Source organism: Cygnus atratus, chromosome 17 (assembly GCF_013377495.2).
Source record: "Cygnus atratus isolate AKBS03 ecotype Queensland, Australia chromosome 17, CAtr_DNAZoo_HiC_assembly, whole genome shotgun sequence".
NCBI classification, from domain to species: domain Eukaryota; kingdom Metazoa; phylum Chordata; class Aves; order Anseriformes; family Anatidae; genus Cygnus; species Cygnus atratus.
Window position 1 is genome coordinate 4,306,114 of NC_066378.1, and position 25,408 is coordinate 4,331,521.

The 25,408-nt window shown below is 47.5% G+C and overlaps 2 protein-coding genes across 3 annotated transcripts; one reads left to right on the top strand and one right to left on the bottom strand.

Moving 5' to 3' along the window:
- Positions 1-472: 472 nt before the first annotated feature.
- Positions 473-20,191, top strand: RNF10 (ring finger protein 10). Its single transcript, XM_035556657.2, has 17 exons — positions 473-648; positions 6,187-6,389; positions 7,414-7,613; positions 8,642-8,732; positions 9,741-9,925; positions 10,013-10,149; positions 11,716-11,876; positions 12,446-12,574; positions 12,732-12,990; positions 13,218-13,351; positions 14,399-14,516; positions 14,852-14,953; positions 15,438-15,569; positions 16,297-16,394; positions 16,621-16,681; positions 16,830-16,988; positions 17,861-20,191. The coding sequence occupies exons 1-17, from the start codon at positions 486-488 to the stop codon at positions 17,935-17,937; spliced, it is 2,409 nt and encodes an 802-aa protein (XP_035412550.1). The 5' UTR covers positions 473-485; the 3' UTR covers positions 17,938-20,191.
- A 350-nt stretch (positions 20,192-20,541) lies between these two features.
- On the bottom strand, positions 20,542-22,540 carry POP5 (POP5 homolog, ribonuclease P/MRP subunit). 2 transcript variants are annotated; one of them, XM_035556658.2, is made up of 5 exons: positions 22,440-22,540; positions 22,226-22,368; positions 21,498-21,647; positions 20,991-21,074; positions 20,542-20,813 (listed from the first exon to the last, which is right to left on the bottom strand). In XM_035556658.2, the coding sequence occupies exons 1-5, from the start codon at positions 22,457-22,459 to the stop codon at positions 20,710-20,712; spliced, it is 501 nt and encodes a 166-aa protein (XP_035412551.1). In that variant the 5' UTR covers positions 22,460-22,540; the 3' UTR covers positions 20,542-20,709. The 2 variants fall into 2 exon arrangements, with proteins under 2 accessions (XP_035412551.1, XP_035412553.1); XM_035556660.2 differs by having other exon boundaries at positions 20,728-20,877; positions 22,440-22,459.
- Positions 22,541-25,408: the final 2,868 nt, after the last annotated feature.

The window sequence follows — 25,408 nt, forward strand, 5'->3', positions numbered from 1 at the left end:
CGCCTCCACCTCCCAGCAGGCCCCGCGCGGCCGCCCGGCACTACAACTCCCGGCGTGCCCCGCGGCGCCCGGCTCCATCCGGGTGCCGGCAGAGCTGCGGGCGCCTGGTCGCCATTACGGGGCAGCGGCGGCGGCCGAGCCGGGGCCGGGGCCGGGGCGGCGCGGAGCAGCCGGGCGGCAGGCAGCGCCGGGCGGCAGGGCAGGGCAGGGCAGGCGGCGCCGGGCCCCGCGGGGCTCCCTCCCTCCCTCCGCAGCTCCCCCCGCGGCTCGCCCGGAGCCCCGCAGGCTCGGCCCGGCCTCCCGCGGCCTTCCCCCGGTTCGAGCGGAGCGCCGAGAAGATGTCGCCATGAAGGAGGCCGAGGCCGCGCTGCGCCGCCCCCGCCGCTCCCCGCCGCGGGCCATGAGCCTGGGCCCCCGCCGGCTCCGCCAGCGCCCGCCGTGCCCCCCCGCCCAGGGCCGCCCCTCGCCCGCCGGGGCGCCCGTTGATGCTGCAGAGCCCGCCCGGCGCCACCCCCGCCTCCGCCCCCGCCATGGACAAGAGCAGCCCCTGCGGCTCCGGTGCGCCCGGCTCCTCGGCCGGCGGCAAAGGGCAGCAGCCGCGGTCCGCGTCGGCGGGGCCCGCCGCCGGGGAGTCTAAGCCCAAAGGCGGTGAGCGCCGGGGGGGGGGGGGGGCAAAGGGAAAGGGGGGGGAGAAAGGGGAAGGGAAGGGTCCGGGGGCAGCCACGGAAAGGGAGCAGCAGCGGGCTCCAGGCCCCCCGGTGCCGAGGTTGGGTGTATGGCGGAGCCGAGCTGCCTGCCCCCGTTGCGTTGTTTGCTTCTCAGCTGGCCCTTGGTAGGCTTCCCTCCAGGCCACCGCTGGGGTTTGCTTTCTTTTTCCTTCCTCTTCCAGCCTCGTTTCCTGTTCGGTGAGCTGCGGTTCCTCTCCTGTCTGAAGGGGCATGTTTGATTTCCACTAGCGTTGGAGTAATCAGTTTGAGAGCCAAAGCTCTGATTTTGTACTAAGAACGTGTTGGCCTCTGCCAGTTAGAGGAGCCTTAACTTTTTCCTGGACTCTAGTCGAGTGCAGTGCTCTGTCTTGCTTAAGGAGGTCTCGCAGCATACCCAGCATTCCCATTACAGGCTGTATTTTGGTAACTTATTTTGGAAGAGTTCAGAGTGCACGTTACTTGCTTATCTGGTACTTTAATCAAAGTGTTGCAGCTGTCAGTGCAAACAGCCAGTTTCGCTGACAGCGCGGGTCGTGATGAGCCACTATGGTCCCTGTCATGCATTTTTTCAAGGTAAGACCTAAACCGCCTCCAGTTCCCTAAAGCTGATCAGGAGCAGAAAGTACCTGGTATCCCTGCATTTTTTCCAAAACCTGAAAACGGGGCGGTAGTGCTTGAAAGGAGTGGGTTTAGTCCCAGAAGCATGAGGAGACTGCCTACAGGTTGCTGCAGCACCATCGCCGTACGGATTTCCTTCCGCAGTGCTTTGTTTCTGTAACAGTCACGGTATTCGCAGAGGGTTAACAGAGTTGGTATCTGGGAGGTGTTGCAATCTGGAATGGATTTGCAATTTTTTGGCATGAGTAGTAGGATTTCATGCAGGGCTTTTATTACTGGTAGCCACTGTTGTTGTTTCTCAGTCTCTTATTTCCATTTTCCCTGGACAGACCAGTGGAAGCAGGGGATGCCGGATGCTAGGTATGCAGCGGGAGTTTTTAGAACAAGATCTTTGGCTTCAGATGGAACAAAAAAGCAGATAAACTTCTCTGTTTACATTGTGACGGGTAGCGTGAAAGCCTGCCAGACCCAAGGCTTTCCTGTTGCAGAGGACTGGTTTCTGTCCCCGTCTTACCAAGGGGTACCTCTGTACGACAGCCGCTGTTTAGCGGTGTGTGACGTTGTATGGAGGGAGGATTGTTCACAGAACATGAACGTTCTTCAGCAGGGGAGTTAAGTTGGCCTGTTCTGCGCTGGTGTGCCTGCGTGCAGAAGAAACAATACCTGGAGTGAGGAAGGAAGTACAGGCTCTCTGCCTTTCCAGCCCCAAATGGAAGGGTTATTAAAGGATTCCTGTGGGTTGCCACATTTTACGGGCAAGGTCACAAGTTGAGGAGGAGCAGTGAGGATGTAGATCCTGACACGTGTTGCTGTTCTACTCCAATACGATAGACTAACTTTTAATTAAAAAAAAAAAAAGTTATTTTGAAGACTATTTTTTTAATACAACAGAATTATTTGGCGTGACACAGTTCCGCCTCTGAGAGGTTTGTTTCTTAACTGAAGTGGAGGGAGAAGTGATCTGGGATGAGTTGCTACCCTTACAGTGCACTGAAGAGGCCTGTATAAAACAGGAACTGTTCTCGTAGATGTATATTTGGGAATCTCTTCACTGCAGCGTAGTGAAAACTGAAACGAGAAGGGTCGCTTGGGCAGATGGGGGCCAACAACCATGGGCTGAGCACCCAGGCTGCGGCCGTGCTAAAGGGTGGGTACGTTTTGGTAGCTGTTGAGTGCAAGGCGCTGGCATGTCACCGCACAGGATTTCTTGCTCCGGTTCCTTGTTCACCTGCAAATGGCGTGGCTGCCTGTAGCTGGTGTGGCCCGCCCGGTTTCTCCCCTGTTTCAGGAACTGTACAGGAGGTACTCTGAAAACTTTGGGTCTCCTTTGAAATGGAAAGTATTTGTGATGGACTGCAGCCCGTCTCCAGAAGGCTGACTTTTTGTTTCACTTTTGCACCGGTGGTCACTGTTAAATCCCGTCAAGCTTTTGTCCTTTATGTGCTTTTTAGAGCTACCTGCTGTGGTCGAGTCCAGCCGAGGAATTGCAGAAATGGCCTCTCCTGCAGCCATGTAGGCTCTCCGTCCTGGGGAAGTTGTGTTCCAGCTACCTTTCAAGCTTAGTCTTAGGAACTAAATTAAACTCAGAACTTTCCAACAGAAAAAGTATTTTTTGGTTATAGTGCTGAACCACTAGGAGTCCCATCCCAGGAGGATGGAATAAAGTAGCGAAGGGAATATTGCCTTGTTGGGTTTCTGGGCAGTCCTTGGGACCTGGCGGACAGCAGGAATTCTTGTAGACATTCCTGGGCCTTTGTATTACAGCGCAAACATACTTTGCTGGGGAGCGTGGCTGCTTATTCACCCCTTGCTCACCGGGATATTTACCTTAGCAGCACAAATCTCTTCGATGTGCTTTCATGCCAGCGCCCTGGGGGCTTAGCATGATCCCTCACCCAGCTCCCCCTTGTGCAGGGCGATTTGCTGAACGCTGCTCAGCTGAAGATGCAAAGATGGAAGGAAACTGCAGTCCTCGTCCCGGCAGCAACCAGTGCTGCAGCTCCAGGACCAAACTGGTCGCCTGTGGCTGCTGCCTTTAGGCCTGGGAACTTGAACTCCCCTGGAGGAGGAGGTCCTCTAACAGAAGGTGGTGTCCATCAGGAGAACCCACAGTTTGTAGGGCTCGCTCCAAAAGGCAAGGACAGCTTAGTTGCTGGTGTTATAAAATTATATGGATGCTACTTTGTAAGTTTTCTCTTGCAGTGTGAACGGGTAAATATATTATAGGTTCAGCCTCGTGAGAGGTGCAGAAGGGCTAATTGAGGACCTGAGTCAAGAATAAGTACCTCACCAGCACTGCTGCTGCTCGTTTCTAACTTGCCAAGAAGCGGGAAAAGAACCCCCCAAATCCAAACGGGGGGGAAGAAAAGAGGTGTTCCAGTTTACAAACGCCTATTTCAAACTCCTGGTTGTCTGTTGACTTACTTCATTGCTATGCTGATGGCCCAGAATCCTCTAAAGTAATCCTAAATAATTACTCTGGGAGGGGAAACTGCAATCAGTAAAATCAGGTTTAAGTGTTTTTAGGCTGTCCTGTGAGGTCCTTCCTAAGGAAGACACAGGTGGAGAGGATTTCCCTATGAAATTAAGAGTCCTTACAGGGGCTCGCAGAGGCTCTAGGAGCCTGTCTGAGACGGGGCAGCATGCCAGGACTGTGTGTAAACCAGCTGGTGACAAGTTGGTGCCTTTGATGGTGACTAACTTGGTGGAAACTACAAGGGTTAGGAAATTCTCCTGTTAGCTGCAGGTACAAGCTGCCCTTGGACCTCGTGAAGGATCATCAGAACCCACTTCAGGCTGTGTCCTCTGGAGTTGTTTCCTTCCCCCAGTTCGTGGTTGCAGAAGGAGCTGCCAAGTCGCTATAGGCACAGCAGGCTTGTGCCTCTCTGGGGTGTGCACTGTGACTGCAGATTTCAGAGGGCGGTTGAGCTCGAAGGTGCCAGGCTCTGCTCATAGTTAACAGAAGCAGTGCTCCAGCCCCTTCTAAATGGCTGAATTTGTGACCAGAGCCTGAGCGGTGGTGTTGTAGCCTCTTTCCCACAAACACTCTCAAAAAAAGGTCTATCTAAATAATCACCAAGCCAGACCGGGTTACACCCTGAGTGTTTGGCAGCTTCTGGTGTGTATTTTCCTGATAACACCAGGCCCAAGTGCTTCCAGCCTGACTCCTGCTGCAGGCTGCGGGGCTGAGCATGGCCGTGGTTCTCAGGGGGTTGGTTTAGTTCTGAATTAAGGGGTTGGCCATTTGAAAGCAGAGTAAGTGATCAGCTCTGGTGACAAAATTTGCTTGCAAAACGACTGTCACATCATGCAAGAACAGCAGGAGGCTCCTTTCACTTCTCTAGCTCTAGTTGCAGGCAAAGATTGGAGTCTGCCATGAGCAAGAAGCAACAGCCCCCTCAAAGCCCTGTCACGGCGCTCTGATGGAGCGACTTACTACGTGGTTGGATCCTCGGTGATGTACAGGAACGCACGGGCCTTCTGCCCCATTGCCCCCCTCGATTTGGGGGTGTCGGTGAGAGAGAAAACTAAAACTAACCGAAAAAAGTGAGGCTGTGAGGGGTCCTGTTCCAGCTGCTGTGACTGCTCAGGAGGTGGTGCAGGGGAAGGGCCGAGCTGGAGGCACTGGTGATGAAAACTGCCTGTGAGTAACGCGGCCAGGAGTTACGGGACGTGTCTGCTGCCACGCAGGGCTTATTTTCTGGGGTGGGGAGGACTGCGAAACGGGAAAGGAGAAACTAACAGGCCTTTAAGGACAGGATCAGGATGTTGTAACCAGTGTGAGGCGTTGGTGTGCGTAACCCTGGGTGTCTGGGGATGGGGATGGCTGGGGTGCGCAGACCTCTGGCTGGGCCTGGGGAGTTCACCTCCCTGGTTTCTCGGCCTAACTCCTGTTACAGCTGAAACGGCAGGTTTCGGTTAACCGTTTTCGGAGGTTAACGGGTGGGCGAGCAGCCTGCTGTGTAGCTGAGACACCTCTGATGTTAGGTTAGGGCTATGAGAAGTGTCTTCATAGCGTTCATTTTCTGTTGTGGCAGCCTGACGAGGCAGCTGTTTACATGCAGGAAACACCTCTCAAGACCCTGATGGACTTTCCTGCTCTCGTGAGCCTCGATCCTGCGGTGTTTTGCTTTGTGCTTTCCCCTCTGTGCCCCGTGTCGTGGCCAGGGGTGTGCGCAGCGTGCTCAGGCAAACACTCCTCACTGCCTGGGTCGGTGGACTTGGTACTTGGGAGCTGGGTTTGTGCCCCACAAGGCCAAAGCGCTGGGCTCATCCCTCAGGATCGATCAGCATTTGTTGGTTTTACGAAAGCTAAAGAGTGTTTTTAGAACGGAATTGGATCTGTTGGGGGCTTCTATGCGTAGGGGCGGAACTGAGTGCAAATAGGCAATGGGGTCCTGCAAAGTGGGAGACTTCGAGACAAACGCAGGCTGCAGTGTTTATATAAGGATATTCAGAATATTTATATAGGATATTCAGAAATGGAATGAAAAATGGCCCTGTTACAAAACTTGCCAACAACTGGGCATTAAGATGTAGCATTGGTGTTTACCACTTAACACAGAGGTGACACCTCAGGCTGATGTCTGGCGATGATGATTCCAGATCTGGATGAAGAAAACTGAGCTGCTCTAAGCAAATACAAAGCACAGCAAATAAATCCTTCCGTACTCTTTGACCAGCTCTTTGGACTGTAATAGGAGTGAAACGGTTTGTGGGCTGGAGGAGGTCTTGGCAGAAACATGAGCCCTTTAAGCGGTGCTGGCACCGAGTGCCGGGCCGAAAGGCCGCGCTGCCTCCGGGGCGCTGCGCGTGCGGCGAGCTCGGGGGCTGCCCGTCTGATCCTTGTTTTCTCTTTCAGATGGAAAGAATGCGAATGGATCCAAACAGCGTTATAATCGTAAAAGAGAAACTGCGTATTCCAAAAATGAGAACTTTTCCAGTCAGTCCCGTCGCTCCAATTCACAGAAAAGCAAAGCTTTTAACAAGATGCCCCCTCAGAGGGGAGTTAGCGGCGGAAGTGGCAAACTTTTTAGCTCTTGTAATGGTGGAAGACGAGATGAGGTGAGAATTGTAATGCCGTGTCTCCAAGGCCTTCTTTCTTGGGACGAGAGGATCACTCTGACCTGCCTAGATAGGTCTTCTGTATTCAGCTCCTGGGCTGGGAAGGGAAGGAGCGATAAGAGGTGCTAACATCGTTGAGATGCCACATTGGGTGTGAGCAGAACAACTTTGCAACAACAGAAGAGGAGTGCTCTCTGCTCTGAGAGACTTGCAATAAAAAGGAACAGTAAAACTAGTGGAAATGCCACCTGAGGAATGGGTACCTAGGCAGGCCACGTGCATATCTCAGGAAACAAAGGTCCTTCATGACAATATGTAGTGATACAATTTCTAGCTTTTAAAAGTCCGGGATGATTGTGTCTAACCACTTGAGTGTACAAATTTGCACGTGGTAGTGGCATTGGGAAAGTAATCAAATTAGCCTTGGTGACATCAAGATGGAGTAAAACCACACCGGGGCTTCTTATGCTGCTGTGGGTATGAATACTGTAGATCACTGGTGGGTTTGCGTTGATACAGAAGATGCTGATTTTTTTCAGTTTTAGTGGATGAGCAAAGCTGCCTACCTAAAACGCTAACTCTGTCAAAACTCACTTGTTGTCTCTGTTCATTTCTCATTCTCTGCTTTGTTATATGAAAACTAACTACAAACAAGTATCATTTGTGCAATAGTAGTCAAATATGTGTTACTGGCCATATAAAAGAATACTGCCAGGATCTCAACAACTTTCTTCTGTTATTAACCTCGACTGCTAGGTATTGTTGGCTTTTACTTGTTGTTACTTGGGTTGTTTTTATGCTCTCCTCCACTTCATCTGTGTGGGGTAAGACCACTCAGTTCTAACTTTCAGGTTCTCATGCACTTTCGCTGCAGTGCTTGATTTGCGGAATGGGAGTAGGAGAAGGTGAGTCAGTGGGTGCTGCGTATTCTGTACATAATCACTGCTGGGGCCTGGGTATCAACTTGTACTGATGATTTTGCAGTAAATTCTAGCAAGTTCTAATAAATGCTGTTGTCTCTTAGGTAGCAGAGGCTCAACGGGCAGAGTTCAGCCCTGCCCAGTTCTCTGGTCCCAAGAAGATTAATCTGAACCACTTACTGAACTTCACTTTTGAACCCCGTGGCCAAGCAGGCCATTTTGATGGGAATGGACATGGCAACTGGGGGAAAAGGAACAAGTGGGGACATAAGCCTTTCAACAAGGAACTCTTCCTACAGGCCAAGTGAGTGGAAGACTAGCAGGGTTCTCAGACTTCTACAGAGACAGTAAGCCGTAAGGAATAATCGGCCAGGGAATTGTTTGATCTTGAATACTTTTCCAGGGTAAAGTTACCTCTAGTGTTTTTAGTGCTTGTGACTATACTTGGAAGGGAAAAAATATATTAACAAGGTATCTGATTCCCTGAGTCTTTTGGACACGAGCCAATTAGTCTTCTGCCTTAATTTTCCAGCATCGTTTGTGGAATATGACACTCTGTTTGGGAAGACTTATGTAGTTCCCTTATGGAAGGTTATCGTTTCTTCTAAAAAAACAGCATGTTGAGATGGTAGGGGTAGCAGTTTCTGGATTAAAGCTAATCTGAATTTAAGTCCCAGAAGCAATTACTCGTATGGGTCTCTTAATTCTTAAACTGCTTTTTCAGGTTGGCTTCACATCACAGGTCCCTAAGTATGTAATAGTAACCCAAACAATGATCAGTATGGTAATCCAGCAGCAGAATTTCTTTTGACTGGTAGTAACGGTCATTTTCACTGAAATTTGAAGTGCTTCCCATATCTGATCATGTTAAATATAATAAAAACTATTTTCAGTGTTAATGCTTCTAATTTTTCCCTATTGATTTGTGACTTGATTTTCACTTACTGTAGTGAAGTCTGCTTGCAGGATCTCTAGTAGTTCTACCTCTTGTAAGCATGCTCTTTCCACTTGTGGATTCCCTGTTTTTAAGAGATCCTTGATGGAGCTGGCTCTGTTTCTTCCGTTTTTCTGAACAAATGTTCTGCCCGGCTCCCTCTGTAGGTAGCATGCGATGCTATGTCTAACTGAAATTAGACATATCTGTATTCTGGGAATCTGATCGTGAACTGAACTCTGTTGGGTTTTGTTGGTAGAAGTTACCAAACTTCTACCAAACTGTGTCCAGTAGTTTTATGCTGGACAAAGAAGAAACTCTGAGAATCCTATGGGATAGTTCTCCAAGAATTTTTAGAAACAACTGAGTGGATCATCTGTCTCTTTGCCTTTCCCCAGCTGCCAGTTTGTTGTCTCTGAAGAACAGGACTACACAGTCCACTTTGCTGATCCAGATACCTTGGTCAACTGGGACTTTGTGGAGCAAGTGGTCAGTTGTGATGGGCTAGATTTTTTTTTTTCTTATTAAGAAACTCAATCTGTCTTTAACTGCTTCTTTGTGATGTTACGTAAAACTCAGCTGTTTCTGAGCTTCAGGCCTTTTCTGTCACTCCCACAATACTGGGAATGATCTGTCATGGAATATATTATGAAGTACTTTGATGACAGGAAAAGAGAAGTGTTAAAATCTATTAGGAAAATTAGCAGCTTCTTCTTGCTTTCGCAGATGGGAGCTCATCAAAAATAGTATCTGACATTCTGTAGACTCAGTCCTTGTGATCGAGATATTAACAGAAAACTTGGGCATGAGTCCATGAAAGAGGACTAGAGTGTAGAATTTTGAAGAATTATCTTGTGCATAGGTGGCCCATCTTGCCTAGCAACAAAGTGGAAAATCTCTTGATAATTGTGGCCAGAACTTTGGGTTACCTCAAGTAGAAACTTAGTCTGTGAAGACTAGTCATCGTGGATGGCGTAGCTGGTGGGGAGGTACGTTTACCGTTACCTGACCCTGCGAGAGAACTGAAAAATCAGGTGCTTGGTTGGCTGTTTTGTCTCTGCAACATACAGATGCTAACAGAACATCTGACTAAACTAGAATGTTCATGAAAATAGGTAAGTTCAGTCTCTCAGTTAAACAGCACTGCACAGTTGTGCTGGTGTGAGGTGACAGTTCATTTGCTGACTTCTTTGTGTCTGAATTCAGATGGCGATGATGTTGCTAGCTCTTAAGAGATGACATACACAAGGGGAAAACATGAGAAGAGTTGCTCTTTTCATGTCATTAGAGTAAAAATAGATGGGTTGGCTTTGAAGGCTATTCCACGTTGACCAAAATGGTTATTTAGTTCATGGTGTACATAATTTCCTGGTAAATAAGCAGAACCTGAAGAACTGGAAGGTTAATGTTAGAGTAGATCTTACAGGTTTAGTTTCTGAGCTACAGAATGATTTCCAAGTCTATAACTTGTACTATTCCTCTCGTGTGCTGTTTCAGCGAATTTGTAGCCATGAAGTACCCTCTTGCCCAATCTGTCTGTACCCGCCTACAGCAGCAAAGATCACCCGCTGCGGGCATATCTTTTGTTGGGCATGTATCCTTCACTATCTCTCCTTGAGTGAGAAGACCTGGAGTAAGTGCCCTATTTGTTACGGCTCTGTTCACAAGAAGGATCTTAAGAGGTGAGGCTTGATATCTATTAAATGATATATATCACTGAAATATTATTTTTACCCTGTAAAAATAATAACCTCCTCCTTACGTTGCAGTGTTATTGCTATGGAAACACGCCAATATGCAATTGGTGATGTCATTACGATGCAACTTATGAGAAGAGAGAAAGGTGTTCTGATAGCACTGCCCAAATCTCAGTGGATGAATGTGGTGCAGCCTGTTTATGTTGGAGGTGAGTATATCTGAGTACTGGTGGTCGGCATCCTGCTCCTAGCTGTGGCTTGGACTTGTCTAAAGAAGATTTCCCATGGCAATGCCATGCTGCCATCTTAAAATAGTTCACGCCACAAAGCATGGGTTTTGGTAGCTGAAAACCTTAATGACCACATTTTAATAATAAGCAATCTACCCATACTTTGTTTTTTCTAAGACTTTAACTTGTGTTCTGTTTCCCTTCAACTGATTGCACTGCACACTCCTGCCTTCTCAATTTTTGTTATAGCTTGATGTGCGTTTTTTCTTGTACAGTCATTGGTGTCATTCTTGCTGCTTTTGTTGGCTCTTCAATGTCCTTAACTTTTGCCTTCTGGCTCCTCATTCTACAGCTTAGCAAAAATAACAGTGTCTAAGCTATTTCAAGGATGTATTCTTCAACAAGGTTTTCATCATCTTCACTTATCGACTAAGATCTGTGAACGATTTGGGGAAATAGTCAAAATTATTGCAAACCTATTCCAAACATCTGTTGCCTGACTTCTACAGTTTTCTCCAGTCAAGTACTGTGACTAATGCATCATCATCTTATCTGTTGGTATCATGAAAATTTGGTGACTAAAGAAATAATTTTACTCAGCATTGCTGTTTTGTGGGCTGTCTTGGCTCGCTTCAGTTTGCAGCCGCATTTGCAAAAAGCTGTATATGTTTAAGCTCTCTGTAAAAAGTCAAGTCTGCTAACTCACGATGGGTATCCAGCATGCAGAGCGTGTGCTTACATGTCCCTCAGCCTTTGAAAATAAAGGACTCTAAATCCTATTACAAAACAACAAACCCTTCTATCCTTCAATCCAGTACCAGATTTGAGATCATTCCAAACCAAGAAACCTTACCATTAATGGGATGTTCTGTAGACACAGTCCTTAAAAGAGGTTGGACCCCTGGGTCCAGTGAATGTGTGTGTGATGTGATTCTGTACTTGCTGTAAAGCTTATCGTTAAGACAAGTGCTCTCGTAACAAGATGACTAATTTTTGCTGAACCTTGGAATTCTTTAGTTTATCTGTTTCTGCTGTGCTTCCTGTAAAAGACTAATAATGTTTTGTACAGGTTTTGAATACGTAAGGTTTATGAACTAGTTTGAGACTAAAAAGAGGTAGGTCACTTCTGCAAAACTTTCCAGTTGCAGTATTTTTGAGTATATAGAGAAGAGGAAGAAGCTGCAGGCTGGATTGTGAGGAAGCTTTGGCCATCCAGGGCTTTTCAGGGGAGATGCTTCCACAAAAAAGCAGCTTGGACTTGATTTTTTGATACCTAGCAACTGAGTTGTGAAGTTGCAGATAAACTGCTGTGTCAGGGAGATCCGTGTAGCAGAGAAGGTATGTGGCAGGAGCTTGTGTCATCAGTGGTATAAAGTAACATGCGGAGTTTGATACAAACTCTTTCTAAATATTGTCCACTTGGCAGTGGATTAACTCAAAGTTGAGCAGTAATGAACCTGCAGAAGAAATGGCGGTTCCTGATGCCAGTTCAAACGGGTGCCTCTACATGAAGATATTAATTAGTTTGGTGCTCCTTCTGTTCAGATGACCAGCACAGCCAGTATTCCAAACTGCTTCTGGCATCCAGGGAGCAGGTCCTGCAGTTGGTGATTCTGGAGGAGAAAGCAGCATTGCTAAAACAGTATGAGGAGGAAAAACATACCCCGGAGGCATGCTTTATTGAGGCTGCTATCCTGGAACTGAAGGTGAGAACCTCTTTGGATGTTTTTAGTAACATTATTTTTAACAGTATGTTGAGCATTTATCTTTTGCTGCTTAAGTGGTTGTGTGTGATTATTCTGGTCTCCGTGATTGATGTACATACTAGCAAGATGGTGATGTTTACTGCTAGAATAGCAATATGAACCTTGGAGGAGATTGTAGCCTTTGGGCTCCTGGTATCTGATGTGACATTCAAGATAACAGAACAGAATGCATTTTATTAAATGGTATTCCTTCCAAAAAATGGTATTCCTCCCAGAAATGCGAAAGAGTTCTCATTTAAAAGGATGATAGTTTTCCCTTTCAGGTCTAGTAATTCCTGGGATAACTCCTATCAAACAAACGTAAGCAAGCCTACAGAATATTCCTTTTAAAAGAAGCCTTTATGTGTCCTGCAGTAGAAGAGGACTACTCTTCAATGGTCTGTCTTTGTCACAGATGTATTGTAGATCTATGAAAACTTGAAGTATAGAACAAGGCTAAAGATAACTATGGTGATAGTCTCCTGGCTAAAACAGGAAACTGCAACTTGTTCTCTTTGAATGACCTGTAGGAGCGAGAAACAGCACTCTCAGCTGACAAGGATAAAAGCAGTGGCATTGCTGGAATTAGTGCAGCTGTGGAAGAATTGGTCCTAGACGGCTCCAAGTCTACGGAGCCTGCAGTTCTCCATGAGAAAAAGGTGTGTAACAGTTGTGTTTGGGTGGATCTTGTTGATTCCTGGTCCTGCGACTTTACACTGCAGTGCAGGGTGAACTGGTATCAAAGATTTTTGCAGAAATGATCACCTTTTGAAAGAGGTGATTGTTGTACTAACTGTATGCTCTCCGCTGTGGTAGTGTGGCATGGAGTATCTATCTGCATTCGATGAGAAGCTTGTGGAGCCTTGCTCTGATCTGGCAAGTTCCTTTTTGCCTCCTGTGGAATCAGAAGAGGCAACGCTGGATGAAGAGGAGGTACCTGAGGTGGATACTGTAGGGGAACCTGATGTGAAAACTACAGAAGAATTAAATCCAGCTGAAACAAGCTACCAAGAATGTAAAGATACAATTAGCAGTGGACATCGTAACAATTCTCCTTTTTACTATTTCTATCAAGGTAAGTGCAATGAAATCCTGGAGTCGTGGGGGCAGAGGTGCATCCTTGGGGATCCTTTTTGGGGAAGGCACTTGTCAGGTCAATAGATTCAGCTAAACTCTGTGAAATACAACTTCTAGACTTTTAGAAAGGAGTTTTAGTTTCATTGCTGGTGAATGGACTGAGGTGGGGAGAAGAGTATTAAAAATTAACAGGCAAAGAGCAACTGATGACTTCTTGTCCTACAGCGGAGGATGGGCAATGTATGTATCTTCACCCTGTGAATGTTCGGTGTCTTGTTCGTGAATATGGCAGCTTGGAGAAGAGTCCAGAGAAGATAACTGCAGCTGTAGTGGAGATAGCTGGCTACTCAATGACAGAGGTAATTATTTCATCTTCGTGTTTTAGTAATTTGATCTTTGCAGCTGGCAGGTGAGATGTTTCTCTTCGATAATGAGAAATAATTACTATGAATGGGTAGGCGTGCTTATCTGTGAAGGTCATCTGTGTAAGGTGCAGTACTTTAAGTTGATTTTGATAAGCAGACTGCAGTCTAACTTGCTTTCTCCTACTAGAAGGTAGGAAGTTTTAGGAGTAAGGGAATTGTAAGCTTAGCATTGGTTTGTTTTTAAGAGCAGCTTGAACTAGGCACATCTTTCTGAACCTGAAGGAGTTTTCTGCAGCATCTGTTTTCAGCAAACAGCTGTTTCTGAGCATCAAGGGTAGAGGTGGGATGTTAGGTAAAATAAGAGGGTGGAAAGTAACTTCAGTGTTTGAGATAGAGGCATCTCTGAGGCAGTGAGGGTGCTTAAGACATTGAAGTTCTAGAAAACAGAATGGATCTTGAATTCCTTTGCCTTGGTTAAATTACTTAAGAACTGGCATATGCAATAACCATTACATGTAATTCCTAATTAATCTTTAATAGAGTGTATGTTTGAGTAAGAATGGATGCAGAGATAGTGAATTCTCTTCAAGTTTTTCTTCTCTGCAAGGAAAAATACTAAACTCAGCTTGTTTCCATCAAGCAAAGTGGAGGTTGACAGACAAAAGAATTTAAGTGCAAAAGGCAAATTCAGTCTAGTGCAAGCATAAGTGCAGCAGAGGACAGGTGTTGTAGAATTTTATTCCAGTGATGTGAGAAGGGAGGAATAACAAGAAGATCAATAACTGAACTGGAGTAACTTTATCCAAATATAATTATGATGTAGTTGGTGGAGGTTTTGGAGCATTTGGTTCTGACTCAAGGCATCGTTCACACTTCAGTATTTTATAAAAATGATTATTGTGTTACTATGCTGTGGTTTTTTTTCCATTTGATGTGATGAAGGGTAAGTGTTGTGTCTCCACAGCTATTCATCAGTATGGCAGCCTCTAGACCTTGTTGCAATGATGTATCTGCTCTTTTTTTTTTTTTTTTTTACATCAGGATATAAGACAGCGTCATCGTTACCTCTGTCACTTGCCCCTCACCTGTGAGTTCAGCATTTGTGAACTGGCTCTGAAGCCACCTATCATCTCTAAGGAGACTTTGGAGTTGTTCTCAGGTTGGTACTACCTTTCCACTAGTCTCTGTCAGTGGATCTGTGGGGATGAAGTGGGAGTAGTTCTCCCTTAATGGCAGAAAAAGGAACGTAAAGAGCAGCTTTACTCCTTTTTCGTCAACTGTGTGCTGACTGTTTAGTCAGAACAACCCCAATTCACTACCGTAACGACAACAATTATGCAAAGAATAAAAAGGCCTGACTACTTGGAACAGCATATGTTGTTTTGTAAGCATGTCTTGTTGCTAATGTGTTGTAACTGAACATGTTCACAAAGTAAAACATTGCCAAAGTATCGGTGTGGTTCTTTTATATCCAATGTTGTGTGTTGCTCCTAGATGACATTGAAAAGAGGAAACGCCTACGGCAGAAGAAAGCTCGTGATGAACGACGACATGAACGCAGAATTGAGATAGAAGAAAACAAGAAACAGGGCAAATGTAAGTCTTGCTGGTGGATTCCCACTCACCTTTAGTTGCTGAGCTGATTTCTTGAGCTATAGGATGAACTCCAAGGCCTTTAGTTTGTAGGGTGTACTTAGTGAGATTACAGTGTATTAGGACCAATCTCTGTAAAGAAATGCAGTTTTAGGGCATTAAATGATGTTGTGCTATTCCTGCATAGTTAGATGTTATGGGAGAGAGATGGCATTCGAGGGCACAACTATTTTTCCTTGGTATATACTGCTCTCAGGATTCTTGATTTCTGTTTTTATAGTAATCACTGTATAGAGTGGAAAGTGAAGAAGGCCAAAACAGTTGCCTGGGAGCTGCTTCCATCCAGCAGCTGGGCTTGTACTGGTCTCCAAAGTAGTGGATGGGAAGAAAATATTTGAGCTGGCATCTCCTTGAATTCTGAAACAAGTTGCGTATTGACAGTCTTCCCCCACATTGTGTAGTGCTTTAATTCAAAGCCTCTTTCTAGATCCAGAGGTCCATATTGCTTTAGAGAATCTGCAGCAGTTTCCTGCTTTTACATCTTGCCATGGAGAAACCAGCATTGATCATCAGAGCTTCTGTCCTTCTCCTCTTGGCAGAAGCCCTGTGTTTCAGACAGGTGAGCATCTGCAAAAATATTACATCTAGGTCTTGGTGGTTCTCTGGGGATCTACTGCTCAGGTCATCAGACTAAACTTCCTTAATACTGACCAAAAACGACTCTCCTAGATGGCCTGCGAGATCATACACAGAAGACTGAGAGTATTGAGATTCTGGTTTGTTTGTCTGCTTTTTACTGCTTCTACTTTAGTGACAATGATACCTACGCTGTAGTTATCGTACCTTTCCAATCTTTGCCGAGGCAGAAGAGAACAAAGGGGATGGGATTGAGGGAAGGCAGAAGAGTGTGTATGCCAGAAAAACACCACTAGCATTTTTTCTTTCTACCTTCTCCATCTTCCCCTCATGTTGTAGTAGAATAAAACATAACTGATAAGCACTCAGGTTGTTGTCCAGTTACGCTTGCCAAATGTTTTACCTTACAGTTCGTAAAAAAAAACATTAAATAGAAGCTATTCTTAAATGCTTTTTTCAAAACGAGCAAACAAAAGGCATCCAAAAACTAATTCAAAAACAAAATCACCCTGCAAATCTTCCTTAAATAAAAACAGTGAGGAAATTCAGGAGTTTCCACTGTGTGATTAATGGATGGAACTGGTAGGATAAATACGGTTAATTACAGAAAATAGGAAAACCTTTTATTTTTGTTTCATAATTAGCAGCTGCAGAATAAGTGCCTTTGCCAAATGCTGTTGGCTTTAATTAACTGCTTCTTTTCTCTGTAGAGTCTATTCCAACTCCACTGTCACCTGCTGCCAGCCAGGCCAGCCCGTTGCTCTGTGGGAGCTTAGAAGAAGACTCTCCGTTCCCATCCTTTGCCCAGGTAAGCCACGTGACAGAGTAAATCCTGTTGGAATTACTGGTGTCTTAGTTAGGGTTGGGTCTCAGAGTACAATTGCTTCCTCACAAAAACAATGTGGGATGAAACTTACAGAGACAGCATAGGCTTTGAGTGCTGGAAGGGGTGCCTAGGTACCCTTGCCACTTTGGGATATGCAGGATTGTTCTGGTGCATGGGGTTTAATCGGATCTTATTACTTTTTTGATAGATGTTGAGGGTTGGAAAGGCAAAACCGGAAACGTGGCCCAAACCTGCTCCAAAGGCTAGAGGTAAGAAAACTTGGTATTGCTATGTTGGCTTCCTTTCTGTGCATCTAAATCTTAAGAAATCTTACAGTTTAACAGGAAACATCTGGAGTGTGGAGAGGCATCTGCACTGCCAAGGTTTTATAAAGCCCTCTCCTTTCCTTTCTTTCAGATGAGAACGCTCTGGCACTCCCTTTGCCAGCGGATAGTGATGGAGAAAGTGACAGCTCTGACCGCGTGCCTGTGCCCAGCTTTCAGAATTCCTTCAGCCAAGCTATTGAGGCAGCCCTCCTGAAGCTGGACAAACCGTCTGCAGCTGATCATTTGTCAGGTAAGGGAGGGAGTTGGGGGAGAGTGAAGAAATTCTGAAGTAGGAAAAAAAAAATAGTATTTCTCCTTCTGATAGAAGTGAGAGAAGGAATTTGGGGGACCAAAAATTGGCTGCAGAACAGGTCTGAAGTGTATCAGGTTGTCTTTTATGAGCATCTTGATTAGGGCTTCTGTTAGCCTAAAGCAGCTCTCTTAGAGGGCACTGAGATGATCTCCAACTAGCAAAGAATCCTGTTAGGGCAAAGATGTCTTTTGGCCATCATGTTTACCATCTCTGTTGGAACTTAATTTAAGCTTTATCTCGAGGACATTTAGGTGATGCGCTTCAAAGATGCCTAGCCTGCTGAGCAGCTGAACTGCCACTGAAGTTTGACCAAAATGTCAAGATACCGCTAGCTGGAATTTCAGACTAGGGAGTCTGAAACAAATTGAGATAAACTGATAAAACTCATTTATAATGCTTGGTTCTGTTTAGCTTTGGGTTCTGTTTGGAGGCTGCGTTGAGTGACAGAGAACTGGAGGCAAGAGGCAGGGAGTTTCAGTGCGTTTAAGCTCCAGTTGTAATGGTTTTTGGACATGGATGAAAGCAGTATCTGTCTGAAAGGCAAACTGCTGCATGCTTGCAGTCCTAGAGTCTGCCATTGCAATGGCAACTTTAGAATCAGTTCGGCATGTTTCTAGGTGCACGTAGGTGTGGTAGTCTCTTAGTTTGTCTGCAGTAATTTTTTTTTATAAGCTACCTGGTGGTCAGTGAGTTGACAGGAAGTGTCACAAACCGATGAAGTCATTTAGGAAGGGAAGACCATTTATTGTTTCCTGCGTGACATTCCTGTTCCATGAGAAAAGTGACAATATCATTTTAATTCTTCACAGAGGAAAAGGGAGGCAAGAAAAGAAAGAAACAGAAGCAGAAGCTACTGTTCAGCACCTCTGTTGTTCACACAAAGTGATTCTGCTATTCAAGAGAAGTTTCCTCTCCTGGTTTTCTTTTCCTTTTGCTTTGTTTTGCTGCTAATAGTTTAAGTATTTAAATTTGGACAGACTAAACTTGTGTTTCCAGGGTTTCTAAGGGTTCAGGAGGAAACCATGACAGCGAAAGCTGAAGTAAGATCTTTTTATTCCAACTTACCGAATCGGTTTATACTGAAACAAAGTTTTGAAACAACCCAGAGACCGTTCAGCCAAGGCTTCTAGTCTGTGCCATGTCAATTCTTTTGGCCTAATAAGCAGTATGAAAGTGTTTACATCTGCGTGGCACTGCCAGCCTGCTGCAGTATTGCCTAAGCGAAGGGGCAGAGAGCCTTTACTTCCCCAGAAGTATTCATGCACAGAAGTCTGTCTGATTGTGACAGCAGTACTGTTTCAGTAAAGCTGTTAAACTGCTCTCTTCAGAAACTGGTTTCCTCTGAGCTGGGAATGGGCAAAAGAGCTTCCTGGCTTTTAAGTGTTAGCTGCTATCTGTTCTTTTTCTAAAGAGCAAGAATTCCTCCTGTTCTCCTGGCTTTGAAAGACTTAAAGCTGAGGTGAGCGTAAAGCAGAACTTGGCTAGTTGGTTTTGAAGTGACTCTTGCTGAAATTGTGTATTTCAAAATGCATACTGGCACTAGTGGTAGAAGGAACTCCTGGCTTATTGCAGCTGTTCAACTCTGTTTTAATGTGGGTGAGTGAGGCTGCTAATTTTTTTTCTTTTTTGCCAACCATGGCCAACAAATCCTTTGTAACCAGATCATCTAGAATAAACACTCCACCCTAGGGCTCTTGGTAACTACATGAATGATGTTACGACAGTGGCTCCTCTTGAATTGGAAGACCAACTGATAGCTGGAGTCCACAGATATTTTATCCCCCAGCAAGGAACACGGATGGGTTTTTTGCACTGGGATAAGGGCCTGCATCTGCTTGGTTCTGGGATGTGAGTTGATCTGCACTAAGCACCTGGGGTTATAAACATGCCTCTTCTGGACCCCTGCCCCCTCTTTTTTTGGGTGGTCGCATTCTGCACTGCTTGTGGTTTGATTTAAAGCTAATGAGTTAAGTGGTGTGGATTTTGTTAAATAAAATGAACTGTAGGTGTAATGTACCAGTCAAGGCCAACAGTTGCAATAAATCATATGCGCACACTTAAAATACTGCAGACTTCTTGAGCTGTAACTTGAACTCTTACATCAACACAAAGCGTAACACCACTTTCAGTAACACATTTAAACCTTAGCATCCTCCTGACAGATTTCCTGTCAGGGAGCTGGTATGAAGTACCACCTGATTTACAGGGCGAGACTGACACGCATCTTCAGCCCCACCTGCACCAAGAAGTGAGCTGCCTGCACTCACAGAGGTTTTGGAAAGTTCATGTGCTTCCAGTAAGGAGCAGACTGCTCACTCTGACCCTGCTGGTATAGTCATGGGCTGTGTCCCTATTTTAAAAAGCTTGTCAATATATCGATGCCTGATTTCAAAACAATAGGCTCCCTGTTACACAAGTGCTTCCTCAAGGCGTGTGTGCAAGGGAAGCTAGTACCAAAGAGTACACACTTCACAAGACACCGTACGCAGCTGTTAACTAGAAAGAAGGGGGGCGACGGGGGAGGTAAAAAAAAATGTTTGTTACTACAGGAGGAGAGAGGAAATGCTTGCAAAACACTCTGAAAGCAGCTTAATTTCACACTTGGGTCACAATTAACTACACTTGATGGAAAGACAGCACAGCTTGTCAAGAGAGTGCAAAGAAACTAAGACAAGTGCCTAAAAGTGGTAGCACAGCTTGTTAATGCTTCAAACGCATAGTGGGAAATGATTGGTGAGGGAATGGAAAGCCACTAAGCACGAAAGATTCAAGTATGCAGTTAACTATGTTCACAATGCTATTGTTTGCTACTTGTAAGAGTATTTTTAAGTCATGAAACAGGAGTAACTACGTAAGTGTCTAACCATTATCTGTTGTTTATTACCCCTACACTGTTATAGTCAACTTTTCTTTGCGGTGGCAAAGGGAGTAGCTGGAGCTGGTACAACTCGCCTCCACTTCTCACTAGAACGAGTAAGGGAAAATAATGCAGGCAGGGACCTGTCCCTCCTGCAGGGGCGGTCTCCGAAGGGCAGCATCTTCAAGTTGTATCTCCTTTCCCTGTGGATTCAAGAGATGCTACCAGCAGTGCTACTTTCCTGTAACTGATTGGTGTAACCTTAATAAATATTTAAGCAGTACTTGTACCTATGAGTTTTATAATGGGTTGGACGGCGGTGAGCCTTGGAGTTCTACTGTGCATTCCCTGTACTTTCTACTGCCGTATATGCAACTGGTGCTTTTGTGACTCAAAACAGCAGATATCGCTACAAATACCAGGTGCACTTGAAGATAAGGTCCAAAACTAAAAGATGTTAATGCTCTCTCTGTATTGAAGGAGAAAAACTTCATTCCTTGTCTGTGCCAACTGCCTAAAGCTCGCTTCTACCTCAGCATGAAGATCACGTTGAGCTACTATGCTCTTTAGGAGTGTGCAAGGTTTTGATTCCTGGAGTAAAACAGACAAGTAACCCACTTAAGTATAACACAATTTAAGAAAACAAAACATTTTATTATTCAAAAACACCTGGAATGGGGAAAGGAAGTCTAAATGTGGACAGGTGCTTTTCCCAGCCCTTGCTTTACTTACTACAGAAAACGATTGGTATCATCTTGATTACACCAGTACAGAATAGAGGTGAATAGTAACAAGTAATATTCAGTCTGTCTCTGTGTCATCATCCTCTTCCTCATCTCCACTTTGAGACCCCTCTTCTGTAAGGGAACAGCTCAACACCGACTGCCGGATGCGCTGTCTTTCCTCTGCAAGCAAGAGGGCAACAGAGGGTCATTACTTGATCTCTTCACACGTGCTGAATGTCCTCAACTTGTAAAGAAAGGCACACTTCTCAGTTCCAGGAGCTGGAAGTAGCCCTGCGCGTCCTACAAGAGCTCCAGCAATTCAGGCTGCTCTTCAGGAAAGCGGCTGGAGGAACTCACCTTCATTTGTACAGTTTTGCAACAACGTCAGCAGCTGTCTTCTGTTATGCTGGATTAGAAACTTCTGACATGACCTTATGGTACCTATAAGAGTCACAAGAACGATATGTAACAATTTTTGAAACCATAAAACCAAGCGTTATCACATAAAGCATGAAGATCTTTGTATCACACAATAAATACCCTGGGTACCGGCTTTATTAATGCAAGTGATAAGAAGCGTGTCTAGACTGTGCTTCCCCAATGATGTGATGATAACAATAATTTCTAACCAGTAGTGCCACGTCTTTGTCCCTAGCAGTTAATTTTCAGGACAGGGATGATGCTATACTTTGAAAATGTTTTTTTTTTTTTTTAAATTAATGTAACGCAGTATGTACTGCTCTGCTTGCTCGCTGTAATGAAGGCTCCTGCAGCATTACCGAGGGTCTGAGCACAGGGGGCTGCTGCCCCTTATTTAGAGCCACGTGTAACGAAGCACAGTGCCCGCCGCGCTCCGGGGCTCACCTCCGACGTGCAGGGTGCTGAGGAAGCAGGGGCAGCGCAGCCCGCGGCTCTCCAGCTGCCTGACGAGCGGCAGCGCCGAGCACAGCAGCCGGTGGAAGTCCTTGCGGCAGCGCAGCAGCACGGTGCCCGTGTAGGCGTTCAGGTACTTCACTGCGGGGACGCGGCACCGCTCGGCGCCGGCACCGACCCCCGGCCCCTCTGGGGGGGCCTGCCCGGGGGGGGGTGTCCCCTTCCTTCCCGGGGGGGCTCCTCCGTCCCGGGGGTGGCTCTTTCTTCCCGGGGGTCCCCTTTTTTTCTTGGGGAGGGGTCCCTTCCCGAGGGGATCCCTTCCTTTCCCGGGGGTCCCCTTCCCTCCAGGGGGGGTCCTTCCTAGGGGGATCCCCCCTTCCTTCCCGCGGGGCTCCTCCCTCCCGGGGGTCGCCCCTTCTTCCTGGGGGGGCCTTCCTGAGGGGATCCCTTTCTTTCCCGGGGGGGGTTCTTCCCGGGGGTCCCCCTTCCCAGGGGGGTTCCTCTTCCCAGGGGGGTCCCCTTTCTTCCCGGGGGGTCCTTCCCTTCCTTTCCAGGGGGTCCCCTTTTCTTCCCGGGGGGGGGTCCCTTCCCTCCCGAGGCTCCCGTTTTCTTCCCGAGGGCCCGTGTCCCTTCCCGGGGGGGTCCATTTTTCCCGGGGGGGTCCCTTCCCTCCCCGGGGGCCCTGTCCCTCCCGGGGGTCCCGCCCGCCCCGCCGCCACCTGCGAAGGACACGGAGCAGCAGGCCAGCCCGTAGTCCCCGTAGGCCCTCGCGATGGCGTCCCTGACGGCGATGCCCACGGCGCGGTCCTCGATGCAGTGCCGGCCCCGCGGCTCCTCGGCCACCACCTCGCACAGCACGTACCTGCGGGGGGGGGGCCGGGGGTCACCGGCGGCCCGGCCGGGCCCGAACCCGGCACGGCGCCGCCCGCTCACCTGTTCTTGAAGCGAACCATGCCGCCGCCGGACTGACGAAGCGCCCAGCCAATGGGAGAAGCGCCTCCGCGCCCCGCAACCAATCGCCGCCGCGCGGAGGCGGGGATAGAGGAAGGACTTCCCGTCCTGACGCCTCCAGGGCCGCCCTGCCCTTTCCTCCAGGTGCTGGCTGCGCGCATGCGCGTTGTGCGCAGTCCCCCCCCCCTCGGGGCGACCCCGCCGCCTTCCCGACAAACCCCGCGCGGGGGCGCGCGAGGCGCGCGGTGCCCGGGGCTGTGAGGGGGCTGTGAGGAGGCGGCGAGGGGGCGGCGGGGGGCACAGGGCGGGACGGCCCGCTGAGCCTGCTGAGGGCTAATTAGCTAATTTTTATAAAGCAGGCTCAGCTCTCTGGGCTGTGTCCCTTCTGTCCCCCGGGCTGGTGCTTTTGTACCTCATTAATGTGAGCCCAGCCCTCCTAGGAGGGCTCCTGTCCCTTGCTGCTTCACAGAATTAAGCTCCAGTACTAATACAAGCTCCAGCATTAATATTATTGTAAGTTCCAGCGTTAACACCTCACGGTACTGAGCTCCTTAGGCTCTGGCTGTGGAGACCTGTGAGGCTGGGGCGCGCCCTGTGTCGTGCTGCCTGCACCTGCTGAGCACCGAGGAGCCGTGGCAGGGCTGCGAGCACGGCCTCATTGCTAATTCAGAGTGGAAACATCTCCTCTAAAGGCCTTAATTCTAGACAAAGAACACGGTGATAAAGCCGGTGGAAATCCTGTCCTGGGTGATAAACTTCTGCCCTCTGAAACGGATGCCCGCTGCGTCTCTCTGACTCTCATCTCTCTCCTTCGCCTGTGCTCACACTTTCAGTCATGTTTTTCTGAGAACTGCAGAATATGAGTTGCCTCAAGAGAAAGAAGCACAAAGTCCAGTACGGGCTCTGTAGAAAGAGACCTTTTCTGGTGAGACTGTGAAGAAAGGGACTGGGAAATCTGTCACCTTCTGGTGCTGATGTGCGTAGAAGCATTTTCTTGGGAGAGACTGCGCTGGATGGATTTTTGCCATGTTGCTTTGTGCTTTAATATCCGTGACAGGGATCTAACCATCAGCTGTTCCACTCGTCAGTGCATCGAGCTCCTTGGTGATAAGCTATTCTCACATTTTTGAGTGATACCAAAGACACGAGCCTGTGAACGTGGCTGTGTTTCCTCTGAGGAGTGAGGCCCTGGGTGAGCCTCCCAGCGCGGCTGCTACCTCCATGGTCTGGTGGCGTTCCCCTTCCTGCCCTCTGACGGGGTTCATCGTGCCCTCCCTCGTTTCCCTCCTTTTGCAGAGGCGCAGCTGGGTCCCTGACAGGCAGCCCATGTGAGTGCACTCTGCCCTGTAATCCAACAGGACATGTGCACTGTGCGTGCTCCTGGCTCGGCGCTATGGACAGCGAAAGCCTCGGTTTTCGGTCCAGAAAGCTGATTAGGAGAGACACAGCGCAAAGAGAGAGCAGTGTTGTGAGAGAACCCTGCCCTGCCTCGTTTCACGTAAGACGTTGCCTTTAGTTCCCTGTCGTTGGTTTGGATGATGCACAGAGCAGCCCTGAGCCTCCACAGCTCCCTGCACAGTCAGCGCTCGTGTTAGCACCAGCTGTGTGACTCCAGTCAGGCTTCGCAGTGTGCTGAGCTGACAGCACAGGACTTAAAAGGTTGCAACACCTTCACATTTGTTTTCTTACCTCCTCGCCCCATCCTCTGCAAGATTTGCTGTATTGATTTGTGTCAGTGATTCAAGAGACTGTCACAAGTGACGGTGAGTTATACAGTCAAGGTGGAAAAGAACTGTCTCCTAAGAAAAGATCTGACAGAGAAAAATTCAGAAAATGCAATTTGAATTAAAGAGTGGGTCAAGACACCTGCCAAGAGGGAGGATGGATGTCTCTCCTGCAGACCTGGAGAGGCAATATAGCCTTGGAACAGCTTATGAAATAGGAACTATGAAGGACAGAGTGTACCAGGACAGGGGGAAATAACGTTGCACTCTCTATATGCATTAGAGACAATTTATAAAGCAATTTGAGAGCTTTGTATAGAAGATTCTTTATCAGTGCATAAAGAATAATTATTTCATCAATGATTGTCCGACAACGTGGGGAATTTGCTAAACTCCCGGGCTGAATTTCTCTGGCCTTGGTCTGCATATTGATTTTATTTCAAGAATAATAGAGTAAATGCTGTAAATGGCTGGTATTGATGTGTTGTGAAGAGCAGGACAAAGTATGTTTCGGAGCTGTGTGGGTCCTATGTTGCCGTCACTGCTCAGCTACTTTACAGGCCTCAAAGATCCACCAGTGAGACTTCCTTCCCTCCGTATCCCGTAGCTGTTCTAAGACTGCCTGTCTCGAATCTGGCCCTGGGCAGAGATGAACAGCTGAGAAAGAGACTCTGGACTGACTGTGCGCTCTGTCCACACACCGTTACACTAAGTAATGGAACAGTTACAGTCACTATGTCAAGCAAGAGCAGGTGTGTGAGCCCGCTTGTTGGGGTGTTCTGTATCCAGCTGCCCCTCCAGTGAATGTTGCTTTAGATAAATGACCACCTGGCGGGGCTGAGGCAAATCCCCTGCTGAACCCCCAGTACCCAGATCACAGCAGATTCATGGGCTGTCGCAGAGCTGGACTTGAGCAGCGGATGCATATTCGGAAGGTGAGTTTTGGTAACAGAAGCCTAATGGGAAATGCCCTAAAAACCCGTCAGAAATAGTCGAGTGCGTTTTCAGCCCACCAGCCCTTCCTTGGCTGACCTGAGATGCGGAGTGGGGCCGGAAAATGGGTGCGGTTACATCTGCTGTAGGAATGGAGTTCTGGCCTCTGGGGTGGCTCCGCTCCAGAGGCGCTGCGCCTGTCCACTCCCACGGGGCTGGCCTTTGAGTGCTGGGCTGTGCGGCCTGCCGTGTCCCTGCAGCTCGGTGCCCAGCAGCCCACGCCTCAAGGAAGGT

Coding starts and splice junctions, on each gene's coding strand:
- RNF10 (XM_035556657.2), top strand. CDS start 486: ATGCTGCAGAGCCCGCCCGGCGCCACCCCCGCCTCCGCCCCCGCCATG. Junction 8,733..9,740: donor GGGACTTTGTGGAGCAAGTG/GTCAGTTGTGAT, acceptor GTGCTGTTTCAG/CGAATTTGTAGCCATGAAGT. Junction 9,926..10,012: donor CACAAGAAGGATCTTAAGAG/GTGAGGCTTGAT, acceptor CTTACGTTGCAG/TGTTATTGCTATGGAAACAC.
- POP5 (XM_035556658.2), bottom strand. CDS start 22,459: ATGGTTCGCTTCAAGAACAG. Junction 21,648..22,225: donor CTGCTCCGTGTCCTTCGCAG/GTGGCGGCGGGG, acceptor GCGTCCCCGCAG/TGAAGTACCTGAACGCCTAC. Junction 21,075..21,497: donor CAGCACCCTGCACGTCGGAG/GTGAGCCCCGGA, acceptor TGACTCTTATAG/GTACCATAAGGTCATGTCAG.